At 27.8% G+C, this 13,224-nt stretch overlaps 1 protein-coding gene across 2 annotated transcripts; it reads left to right on the top strand.

Annotated features, from left to right (window-relative positions):
- Positions 1-2,638: 2,638 nt before the first annotated feature.
- On the top strand, positions 2,639-12,935 carry LOC107452299 (tyrosine 3-monooxygenase/tryptophan 5-monooxygenase activation protein zeta). 2 transcript variants are annotated; one of them, XM_016068670.4, is made up of 6 exons: positions 2,639-2,824; positions 3,084-3,402; positions 6,387-6,510; positions 8,614-8,777; positions 11,688-11,783; positions 11,888-12,935. In XM_016068670.4, exons 2-6 carry the CDS (start codon positions 3,109-3,111, stop codon positions 11,945-11,947), a joined length of 738 nt encoding a protein of 245 aa, XP_015924156.1. In that variant the 5' UTR covers positions 2,639-2,824; positions 3,084-3,108; the 3' UTR covers positions 11,948-12,935. The 2 variants fall into 2 exon arrangements, with proteins under 2 accessions (XP_015924156.1, XP_015924154.1); XM_016068668.4 differs by lacking the exon at positions 8,614-8,777 and adding an exon at positions 8,421-8,584 and having other exon boundaries at positions 2,653-2,824.
- The last annotated feature ends 289 nt before the right edge of the window (positions 12,936-13,224 follow it).

The following is a 13,224-nucleotide window of genomic DNA, read 5'->3' as shown; positions in this document are numbered from 1 at the left end:
TTCAACTTACGTTTTTAGTGTCAGGAACATTATTTTCAAATGTCTATGATTATGTAAAAAAGATGTTTTCAATAATACTTATTTTGTTTTTAAAAAAATAAAAAGTTACTTTATTTTTTTTAAAAAATTTTTAATTTTCAGAATAGCTCGAGTTATTAATTTTTACAAGTATCCTATGACATCCTAAATTTCGTTTTATAAGTTTATAAGTTTAAAATATGAAAATTAAAAATTAAATCGTTGTGCATGAAGTCCTATAACTTTAGAAGAATTCTACTAATCCTAAAATATTATGGAAAATATTGGTAAAATTTTTTAAAATTTTGAACTTTAATAAAATCAAGCTTTAATGAAAACTAAAATTGAGTCACATGATAAAAACCACCAAAGTCTTATAACTTCTACGTTTTTTTTATCAAAGAGCAGGAATAAATCGTTGGTACTGACCATTTGCTACTTTATTTTGCATGTGATGAATAGCCTTCTTTCTTTATTTTCTTTCTTTCGTTCATTCAGAAATCTAGTCGGGACCTTATGCTTAGAATTATCAGTAAAATTCCTATGATTTACACTTTCTTATACTTTTAAATAATGAAAAGTGACGGGGGAAATAATTTGAATGCCTAAAAAATTAAGAAATTTAAATGAATAAAATGATACCCTACATGATTGAAACTTAACAAATTGTTACCTCTTCTGTATCAGCCAGCAAGTAAACGTTAAATCAGCTTTTAGCAAAGTTATCAATGTGAGTATAATTAACATGAAACCGATGTGGATTTGCAGTAACAGCATAAAGAAATATTCGCGTTATTTAAATATTCACGTGACGAAAGAAATATTCACGTGATGAACATAGTAAGCATGAAATTTTCTTTTTCAGAATTTAAAGATTAACTTGACTTTCAAATTATATAATGTATAATTTTGTTTTTAATTTTCAGACCAGAAAGTTTCCTTTGAGTTATTTATTTATAAAAAGAGAGAAATTTCGTTAATAACGATTTAAATTTTCCTTTTTTTTTTCGGAAACTGCATTATAAAGGAAATTACCTTTAGATTTTGATACTCGATTTAATTGATTAATTGAAATCGTAATTTGATTAAAAACACTTTCGTTAATTTTAAAATTTTTAATAGCAAAATAATGCTTCCTTTTAATTTACTCTTTTGTGGCATATTAATGAAGTTAGTAAAAAAACGCGTATTTTAATGATTATGAAAGAAAAATAATTATCGAAAACACGTGCATATTTCTTTTTGTCATGTGAGTTTTTATTGTAAGGTACTGACAACATTTTAACTGAAAAAAAAATGAAAAAAAGAAAGAAGGAAAACATGAAAAATAAAAATAGATAACTGAATAAAAAATACTGAGATAATATAACAGAAAGCGCAAATCACTGAACTATCGCAATAAGGTTTGATAAAAACGAAATTAAAAATGTGTAAAGGTATATTCTATAAAATAAGGATATATTTTAAATATGCAATAAAGGGAAAATCAGAGTAAAGATAAAAAATAAATTTCATGATATATTAATATCCTATTGTCGTTAACTGAAGTTGCAATATGCGGAACATTTGTAAGCTATTCTTTTCTCTGCAAATTGAAGTAGAACACTATGGGAAAATAATAAAAAAATTTCAAACTTGCAGATAGGAAGTACAAAATTTAATAATAAATGTATTTACAAAATAAAAACATTACAAAAAATTTTTTTACATTGCTTCCCTCAAATTTACAATTTAATTTTTTTATAACACTAATAGATAATTTTTTCATATGATTAATAGATATAAATCAATGCAGAAATTTTTGTTATATATTCTATTTTGTTTTCAGGGAATAAGTTAAAATTTTAATTACATTCTGGAAGAAAAATTATTTAACTGGCTTAATTTTTGTCCTTTCCCTTTTAAATTCCTTTGATACCATGGTTATAACTCTTTTTATGATTTTTTTATCCGTAAACCAATATATACTTTACATGAACAATTTTTCTCAAAAATTTACGATTGTGAACATGAGATCTCTAGGCTGCATATTGTATGATATTGAAAAATTTTTAAGTCCTTGAAAGTTTCAATTTTTCTCCATGTAGTTATTGCAATTCGTAATAGAAAAAAAGGTGAAAAAATCCTTATAAACAACATTTATATTGTTTTTTCAAATTTTAAAATAAATATGAGTTCTCTTATTTTAGTTTATTCATAACCGAAAAAAAAAAATCCCTCTCTTTTTCCTCTAGAGGACCGTCACTCATTATATAGAGTTTAATTTTGTAAGTCATTTTTTAATTTATTTTAATCTCTATATTTAACTGAACTTTATTTTTAAAGAAATTATATTGTACCCGTATAATAAGTAATGTGAGGATGTGTATGAGAAATTGCGATATTTTGGAAAAATCTCAAAAATTATAGATTCATATTTAATGATATAAAAATTTAAGTTTATAAATTTCCTTTTAAAACAAATAGCACTCAAATTAATAAGTTGCTCTTTATGATTTATATAAGTTTAGGAAATTGAAAATTGCTTCACAAGCATGTGAATTTTAAGGAATGATTATCTATTATTATAAAACAATCCTAGAAAATTGGGCGTGTTACTAGCCAAGCAAAATATTTTATCAAAAAGTTAGCGTTTAGATGGAATTTTGTATTTCTCCCGTTCCATTAGCCCTCGGAAATTTCGAGCGTGCTTTTGTTGCCGAGCAACGGCTGACGTCACGGTCCTTTCACTTACATGTGTTTCCCCGTATAAAGAGAAAGCATCGACCGGCATAAACTTAACATCGTTGGGATTCTTCATTAGCTGGTAAATACAATTTTAAACAAAGTACTAAGTGTTTTAATGTCTAATTAAATTTACCTCAATTTAATATTTTTTATATATTTGAATTGATATTTTGGCTGCTCCGCGCTATATATATAAAATCTGCGCAAAGGTCGCGTTTCAACCTTTCTGGTGTTCCATTTCCGCCATCTTTGTATCGGGTGCTTGGCCGTATACCGGTCGTATCTTGTTGCAGTCTTCGTTCCTGCTGTTGTATCTTATATTTTGTGTCTTTTTTCAGTGCTTAATTTAAAATCACAATTACAATGGATAAAGATGAATTGGTGCAACGGGCTAAGTTGGCTGAACAGGCCGAACGGTACGACGATATGGCCTCGGCTATGAAACAAGTGACCGAAACTGGTGTTGAGCTCAGCAATGAAGAGCGAAATCTTTTGTCTGTAGCTTACAAAAATGTTGTTGGTGCCCGACGGAGTTCATGGAGAGTTATTTCCAGTATAGAACAGAAAACAGAAGGAAGCGAAAAGAAACAACAAATGGCAAAGGAGTACCGTGAAAAAGTCGAAAAAGAACTGAGAGAAATCTGCTACGATGTTTTAGTAAGTAAATTTATATTCAATTCAGTAATGCTCTTTATTTTAATCTAAAATTAATAACTTGATAGTATAATGAAGCATTGTTTTGTTATGTTAAGTGCTTGTGTTTCTAATTGCATGTTTTGTAATAGTTGTAGTTATTTGTAACTATTAATGAGTTGTGATAATATAATCATAAAATCTTATGAGCAAAGACTTGTATCTCTATTGACTCTTAAATAAACAAATCTGTGGAAAATTTCCATGATAAATCTTAATGTGATTTAATATTTGGGTTGCCTGTCAACTCTTTCTTAATTATTTATTTACTATTAGTCAAACTTATTCTCCTTTCTAATAATATATTAGTGCATTTACTATAGAGCATTAGGTTCAGAGAAAAATTTAAACTTAAATACCTTTTTGTAATTCGTTTAAATGAATTAAATGCAAAATGCACTGTATTCCCCCCCCCTTCATTTAACTGATTGATAGGGCTGTATTTCGACTCATTCTAAAGTTCCACTTAAATAATTGCTGTTATTACTAATCATTCCTTTTTAAAATATTTTACTTCGTTGCATAGTTTTTTAAACTAATGTTTCATTGAGAGAACTTTAAATTTTGATTACTGTTGTATTTTAAGGTTGTAATTGCAAAATTTTAATTTATTGTCCAAAGGAATATATTTTGGAAACTCTTTGAGGGTTGTGTTAGATAATTAAACAGCTAAGAGGTAACTTAGTATATTTGCATTTGATGAACACAAATACTATTGCAAAAACACCCCCCTTTTTACCTTGGTAGTTTTATTCCCTTACTAGCAATTATTTATAATTTAATTTCATATTTGAAGATTGGAATGTCACATTAGCGTAATGTAGTTATTGTGTGTTAGCTATAATTGCATACAATGTTGCAATAAGGATTTTGGAGACTATTTTGACTTTTCAGATAATTAATTTGAGTAATAAATTAAGTTTTTAACATATCCATTTTCTTTACTAGATTGTGAAATGACTTGGAATAATTGCAAAAGTACATTCCATTCATGCAGCGGATTAATTTAAATAAAAATGTATTGCAGATAAATTCCTGTCACACATTTACCTTAATTTTTTATAAATAGCGTATAAAAAATTCATTTTTTAAGAACCTGCCGTTAGTTTACCTGTACATAGTTATATTTACAAAAGTAGTTAAGTTGTATATGTATAGATAGCTACCCTATAGCTGGTTCATTTATGAATTTTCTGTCATAATTGGAGAATTTCCATATTAATCTGGTCTGGTCAAGTTTTGGTGACTTCTGGGCAGTGACCCTTGTGAAACTCTTAATCATCTCAGAAGAACAACTTAAATGATATAAACTCGTGGCCACCTCCCAAAAGAGCTTCATAATATTTAGGAAAAAATTTTGCAAGTTGTAAATCCTTTTGATGGTTCTGACGTAATCGGACATAAAAGGTGCCAGATACCAAGGTAGAAATGCCCTTTGAAGTATTGCTTTAGTGAACAGCCATAGAGAAAGACACTCATTAATTTTAGGGGGAATCATTTCCGTATTGTGATGTGTGGTAGAATAGTATTATTGTGGTAGAATAATCGCCCGGTATTCGCAATTTCCTTCACTGGTCTTATGGAAACTAGAAAAAACATGGAAACGATCCAACTCAAAGGAATAACTCATGACCATCACCAGCAAACCGTTTTTTTTTTATTATTTATTATTTTTTTGTAATTTTTTAAACTTTCAAAAATTTCCCTCTTAAGATCAATTTGGTGCCTTGGCAATAGTAGTTGTAAAAGATCACATTATGAAAACGTCCCTGTTTTTACAGAGCATGATTATTGATTTGGATGATAAAAGGAGTTGATTGTTAAGATGTTCAATGTTAATAATAGTGGAAGTAAATAAACAATTATTCTATGGCATAACTTATGGGTTGATCATCACAAAGGTTATATCTAGTTCCCTACTACTATTTACTCAAAGTTGCTTACCCTGTAAGGTAAGATAAAAGAGGCAAGTGGTAAGGAGAGGTATACAGATGGCCAGACTCGTATAATGTATCCGAATTTTGCTTAAAATTTTATAATCTTACTGCAAGTTTTTAAAACTTTTTTTCCTACCAATGCAAATGTGATTTAAAATCTTACATCTCAGTTTATATTTTCAAAATGATATTTCGTATTAGTACGATTTGATATAAAATATAAATGTTTCTTACTCAAGCGATTTTAAAATTTATTGTGGATTTGTATTCGCATGATTTAAAAATTGGTATTGAGAATTATAATTATACTATTGAAGTAAATAAAATATCTCGTTGAGATTCTTATTATAACATTGATAACATTCTGTGGATTAATATTTATTCTGCATTAAGATATGCACATGCTAGTGTAAAAATTTAGAATTCTGCCTCACATATGTCCTTACCAATTGCCTCTTCCATGTTTGGCCTACCTAAGAGACAAAGGGCAGTATTAAACATACAACCTGATTTATTTCTGCTATCAGTACTTACTGAACAAGTTTCAAATTTGAATTGTAACCCATTAACAATCAAAGTTATGTATAAATATTTCAATGGGCCTCACATTTTTGAGTGGTGATGGATCTAATGAGAGTTAGTAAATTATTCCATTCCAATAAACGTAATACGAACAAATTTTTTACAAAATTGTCCACATCTCCATAAATATTTATGCAAGGTTTACAAAATTTTATGCAGTTATTATAAATTACTGAAGTAATCTAAGTTATTTAGATAATCTGAAATATTTTAAATTTTGAAAAATTACTAAATTCCACATAAGACAAAATGTTTTCATATAGATATATATTTTAACTTTAAATTTGTTTAACCAGTTATTGGGCAGGTGTTAATTTTTATCTCTTTATCCATGTATTGATATTTTTTTTTTAACTTGAAAGAAAATTAGCTTTTTATATATATATAAAATCCTATATGGTTATCAACATTTTGATTTGTAACTTTTAGGGCCTGCTAGATAATTTTCTTATTCCTAAAGCCAGCAATGCTGAAAGTAAAGTTTTTTACCTGAAAATGAAAGGAGATTATTACAGGTACTTAGCAGAAGTTGCAACAGGAGATCAAAAGAATAGTAAGTAATATTTGTTACTTAAATTTTGTTCATTTCTATATTTAAACTAAAAAAAGGAGATGATAGTTATTAAATAAATTTTTAAATAGTCTAAAAAATAGGATTTAATTTTGTGTTCACCTTAATGATTATTTCTAATTCAAATATAAATAGCAATATTTTAAACTGGAATTAAAGGCTAGAAATAAAGAATTTTTTATATATATATATATATAATTTGTTTATATATATTATATAATTATGTTTTCTAACAGCATTTCTCAGTTATGTCACTTGTAGCAACCAAATAATTTCTAAGGTATGATTGGCTTATGGTTTCTGTAATAAAAAAATAGTTACATTGCATTATTTTTAGGAATTTTTAGTACTTTCTGATTTGAATATACTTAATACTTGAACAATCTTTAGTTACAAAAATCTATTTCTAAGTTGGTTAAATTTTTTTAGATTTAACTGATTACTGTTAAATATCAAGAATAAAGTACTATTTGCAAAGAAAGAATCATAAATACCAATTTTTGAAGTTTAGTTATAAAACTCGGCTCATAATTTATTAATTTTTATTTATTTTAAGGGTTTATTATCAAATTCAGTTATCATAAAATTATAAATATTTAAAATTAAGACGCAAGTGTATTCATAATAGCAGTCAGGTTTAAATTTATTTTAAAAATTAAGATAGCAATTAAGAAGCAATAAAAAACAAAGGGGTGTGGCACTTTAGTAAGATGAAATTGGCAGAGTGTGCTGAAAAGATTGAAAATTAATCTTCAAAAAGGCTGTTTCTAGTTTTCAACTAAATAAATTTTGTTTAATTTTTAAATAGTTTATATTTAGACTTATCAGCTTTTGTTGTCATTCTCATTGTTTTAGCAGCAGTTTTTTTTTTTAATTTTAGTTTTAAAATTTAATTTAGTTAAAAAAAATTTAACTCTTGGCTTTTAATGAATGTTTTACATTTGGTTGTATAAAGAAAAGAAAAACATTTGTTCTGTTAAGTGAACAGAGTAATAAAATATGGAGCATTTTTCATATGGATCTTTATTTTTTAAAAAAGATAAAATAAAGTTATGTAATATTCTCTGTAAACATTTCTATATAAGGAAGTTTGCAAGAAGAAACTGGTTAAATATAGCAAAAGCTAATAAACTGAAAATTACTGATTGCGTATTGTTGCTCTAGGGATTTGTAGCTTTAGAATATCTAAATATGATAAATAAGTTAATTATCTTTCAATAATTTTTAATTTGTATGTAATGTTTAAAAAAGCAATATTGCTGACATTGTAAAGAATATTTTGTAATTTTTCATTTGTCCACTTCAATTTCAACTAATATTGAATTGACTTAACTGATATTGAAGCTTTTAAGCTTGACTTAAGCTATGCAATATCAAAAACACTAAAAAATTTTGATGAAAAAAGTGTATTAGAATACTGAGTTAGTACATTTTTACAAGTACAAATCAATACAAAAGTATTATAGTAAAAAAAATGTATATTAGAATTTTTACTTGAATTTTTATATTTCATACTAATTTACTTTAAAATGTTGCTAACATTTTAAAACTATCTTATATTTAATATGAGCATTAAATGTAATTATTTACAAATTACTATAACTATTTCATAATTATTTTAATGATTAAATTTTCTAATTTGCACCATACACTTTATTTAATTAGGATTAATGTTCAACATTATTAACAATCTAGCATTAAATTCTTGTTGACATGAAAAATGAAGTGAATTGTTATCTTGATTCAATATTTTGAAAAGAGTTTACATGCTGTACAGTCTCAGGGTTACTGGAAGCATTTATATAGTATTAATATAAAGTGTGGGAGACTGCTGAATAAAATATTAAGAACCTAGTTTAATCATTATAACTGATGTCTCTTGAATTTCTCAGGTGTTGTAGAAGAATCACAGAAAGCCTACCAAGAGGCATTCGATATCAGTAAAAGTAAAATGCAACCAACACATCCTATAAGACTGGGTCTTGCCTTGAATTTTTCAGTATTTTATTTTGAAATATTGAATTCTCCAGACAAGGCTTGTCAATTAGCAAAACAGGTATGTTTAATAGCTTTCTCTTTTTTTAGGTGTTGTTGAGGAATCTCAGAAATCTTATCAAGAAGCATTTGATATAAGTAAAAACAAAATGCAGCCAACTCATCCGATTCGTTTAGGGTTGGCATTGAATTTTTCAGTATTTTATTTTGAAATACTGAATGCGCCAGATCGTGCTTGTCATTTGGCAAAGCAGGTAAAAGTGTATATATTTTTCTTAAGTAATGCCTGGAAAGTAACAGATAAAATAAGTTTGCAACTGCATGATTTGCTTCAGCAAGATTACTGATGGTATCTGCAACACTAATACATAACAAATTTTACTTATTTTAGTTTTTTTTTTTTTTAAATACTAATCTATTGTGGTTGAATATTATGATTGCATGCTATTTTTGATTACAGGAAAAGCAGAATTCTGTTTAACCTGTATGAGTTTATTGTTTAGAAATGTTAAAAACAATTTTCAAGCTTGTCGATTATCTTTGCTTAGTCCTGCTTATTCTAATTAAATGAAGGCTGGTATGTAATGCCTGATTACACGAACAAGGTTTTGAGAAAATCAGGCAACTTTAATGACATTTTTGCTTTGTCTAAACTAACTTATTTGCTGAAAAGACTATTTTCTGTTACATTAAAGAGAACACAAATGACTTTATTTGAGTTAGAATTCCTTAAGTTTATGAGTGGGACTAAATTTAAGTTTATGGAGTTAAGAGTTGGTGATTTTAGTACCCTGAACTGGATTTTAAAATTACACATAATTTACTACTAAAAAGTGTACTAAAGTGTCTAAAATTAAAATAGATTTTAGTATACTTTTTCAGAGGATAATTACGTAATAAAATAATTTCAAATGTAACTGCAAAATGCTACTTGCATGTAAGATAGAAAATGTATTTTAACCATAATTTTTATTTTGTTTGAAATATATTTATTGACATCCACTGTATAGTGTATTTTTAAGATAAAATTGTAAGCTTGTCAAAGTTGCTTAAAGAAAAGTTAAAGATGATTTATTTTTTATGTTAGCCTATAGAGGGTATATGCAAATTATAATTAGTATAACATATTAAGAAATTATTACTGTAATTATCCAACTATAATGTTAAAGTTAAGAAAATGTAACCTAGATAATAAGGTTTAACTTAAGAGTCGGTCTTTTTCAAATGGTTTACATGAATTTTTAATAAATTCTTGCTAGTGGTGGAAACAGCACTATAATTGAACAAAATTTCTACATTCTTGTCTTATATCTGCCCTGCTAAATATTTAAATTTTTTATTTGTTGGCCTATTGTGGATTAAATGACTGCTTACAATATGTTTACTGTCATTTCACTATCACTAGGAAAATGCTTTTACACGTTGACTGCCACTTCTATTTGACCAATTCTGAAGGCTTTTCGTATGTATTTGAAAAGATTTCACAGGATGTATCAAACTAATAAATTGATGTAAAAGTAATATAAAAATAATTTAATTTAAATTGTTGTGAGCCTCGTAAAAGCTTTCTTTTGCTGTTATTTGACTCACTAAGAAATAAGTTTCCATTTTTCTTTTTGAAATTTCAACGAATTGGGGTACAGATTTTAAGTTATACTCCTTTACTCACCAACAATTCAAACTGATCTTCTAAAGTAGCGAGATGAGAAACAAACGGGCACAAATAAGCATCATACCATGTCAACAAATTGTAACCACCAGATACTCTAATTATTAAAGTATCGGTGGGAGTACTTAACAAAGTACTCTTCGTTCGTTGGTACTCGTGGTCTTGAGATTTCATCGTAAACTCATGCAGCAGTCAGTGTTAAAAAATGAAAGTTGGCGGGTCTGTGCTTGTTTTTTTTTATATAGCTCATTGTGAAGAAAAATTATTCTTTACATGCTTACAATCTAATCCAGTCAAAAAAATTTTATGTGGAAAGTTTTCATTCAGCAAAGGGCAGCTATTAAGATTGTCATTCTAAATCTAATTTTGACTAGATGAAATTAAATATGAAATCTTATGGACTGTTTATGTAATAATTTTATGAACTGTGCCAGCTTTTATCTATCGGAAGATAATGTGCTAAGTTAGGTTTTGTAATTTAATTCTTACTTCTTCCAATTGTAAATACAGCAGCAATTTTTTTTACTTGTAATCATTTTTATAAGTCAACACAAATGACATAAAATAGCTTGTATGAAACGAAGAAATTTATTGGTGTAAACTAGTGCTCAGTACTGCACAACTTCATTTTGCAGATCTGCAAGTTACCTTGCTTCCTTGTGTGCATATGCCTTTCCCCCTGTTATGTATGATCACTAATTCCTTTTAACATTGTATGTATGTCTCATCTAATTACTGTTTGATGTGATCCAACAAACTCTATTCTAACAGTGCTTATTTATGTTTGATAAGTATTGATTATATTGATCAAGGGCTGTTGAAGCCTTTATAGTGGACACATATTACAGTTCCTGTGCAATAAAACTCAAGGCTCAACTGTTGATTAAAGTCAAAGCATATGTCTCTCTCTTCATTACTTGGATACAATTTTTAAATATTCAAAATTGAGTTTCAAAGTTTGTTTGCCACAACAGTATATTGGGTTTTAAACATTATACCTATATTGTTAATTGTGGCCTCTCTAAAAGTTAGCTGCATCTAATAACAAGGTTTTTCAAAGCTTTGTCGCTAAGGAAAATAGAAAAGCCACAGTTTAAGAGCTGTAAAAAGTTATCTGGGCTTTTGAACAGACAAATAACTTATAATTTAATAGATATTAAACTTTTTTTAACTATTGCCAATCTGGCTGCATTTTTTCACCTAGATTAAATTATGAAAGTAACAGCCTTAATCTCAGTTTTGCAAGTTATGAGCCCAGATAATGCAGAATAGGAGTAAATTTTTAAATATTTTGAGGAGTTTAAAAAACTTAGGGAAAAACTGAAAGAAATAGTAAAAAGAAAATGTATATGTAACTGCACTTTTAATTTGGTTAAATATCTTTTGTGTGCTATTAACATCTTTTTTCTAGATAATGGCCAAAGAAATTCCCCAGTTTCTTTGATTAGTAATTTTGTGATTGCAATTAAATAAATTTTTTTTATTTGAATTTCAGGCATTTGATGATGCAATAGCAGAATTAGACACACTAAATGAAGATTCTTATAAAGACAGTACACTTATCATGCAACTTCTAAGGGACAATTTAACGGTATGCACATTCTGAATTCTTTTATTTTTAACAGATTTAATATTTTAGTATGAATTAATAGAATTGTCACAAGAATTCTAAATTTATAATTTTCCTTCCCTCAGCTATGGACATCAGACACACAAGGTGACGCTGAAGAACAGCCCGAAGCTGGTGACAATTGATAGTCGTGAGCACTACCTATTTTGAAAACACGTCCCCAGCCTCAAACAAAAAAGCCTTTAATTGTTATTGATTGCACCACCATCTGAGCAGAGCCCAAAAACTGTTTGAAGATCATTAGTTTACATTTTACAAACTTATGTGATGCCTTCAATCGAAAGTTTGAAATTGAGAGAGCCTTGTGGTGTTTTCTCAAGGCACTCCTCATTTTTGCAGAATTATGGGCTTGCCAGAACTGAACCACAAAAGCTGGTGGTTTCTTTTCTTTCATTGTTTTCAAATCGGACATTTACAAGTTTGTGCTCAATGTTTCAAACTAACTTCATCTGAGCAGAACTTGTTCAGTCTGAAGGAAACTCAAAAGTGGGAATTCCCAAGCAGCAGAAAGTTTCATGTATTTGCTACACAATAGTCTTTGTTCTAGGTTTAATTTATGGCCAAATACGTAATTTCAGTTGACTTTTTAACTAATGTCCGTAATCCTGTATAATGTGGTGGTAGCTAAGTTATTTTGAACATTTAATTGTGACGTGACCAAAATATTCTATTTTTTAAATCTAGTTTCTGGTTTGGCCCAAAATTAAACTTTGGGATTTTAATTTCATAATTAAGCATGTCATGGCATTTTGTAAATCCATATGGTCAGTATTAGTTTTTAATTTATGGTTTTTCATAGTTCTAAACATTGATTGATCAGTAATAAAAACTATTATTGGCCTTAGCGGGTAATATCAAAATTAGTTCAAATCTTTTTAAGAAATGTCACATCCCATATATCTTGTGCTTGCATCTTTTTTAATATAAAATGCTGTGTAGAACAAATTGTCTACTTCAATTAAATTTCAGTCTTACAAAAACATTGATCTGCTAGAAATGTTGCTGAAAGCTTCATTTATACTTTTCTGTATATTGCATACCAAGCCAAATAATGTGAAATTTTCAGCAGTTAAAAAGTATATGAATAAAAAGTTACGATGCTTTTTTGTTTCATTATTTGTCTGTTTTAAAATTTGTCTTTAACTTCATTCACCCACTCTAAAAACAGTACATGCTGTGCAATGCAGGGTTGAGGCTTTTGAATTTCAGTTTTTTCACTTGCTGTAATCTCCTGTGGGAAATTTAAAATTCATCCAAACAAGCAAAACATGGGGAGATTTTCCTTGTTATTAATGTTTCTTTAAATTAAAAAAATTTTTCATGCTTTTAGAGGTTCTTCTTGTGAGCAAAAAATTTTCTCCACTTCTAGCAATTCTCTTTCTGGTTTTTCTCTTCACTTAAA

Source organism: Parasteatoda tepidariorum, chromosome 3, assembly GCF_043381705.1.
Source record: "Parasteatoda tepidariorum isolate YZ-2023 chromosome 3, CAS_Ptep_4.0, whole genome shotgun sequence".
NCBI lineage: Eukaryota > Metazoa > Arthropoda > Arachnida > Araneae > Theridiidae > Parasteatoda > Parasteatoda tepidariorum.
This window is presented reverse-complemented; position numbering and strand designations above follow the sequence as displayed.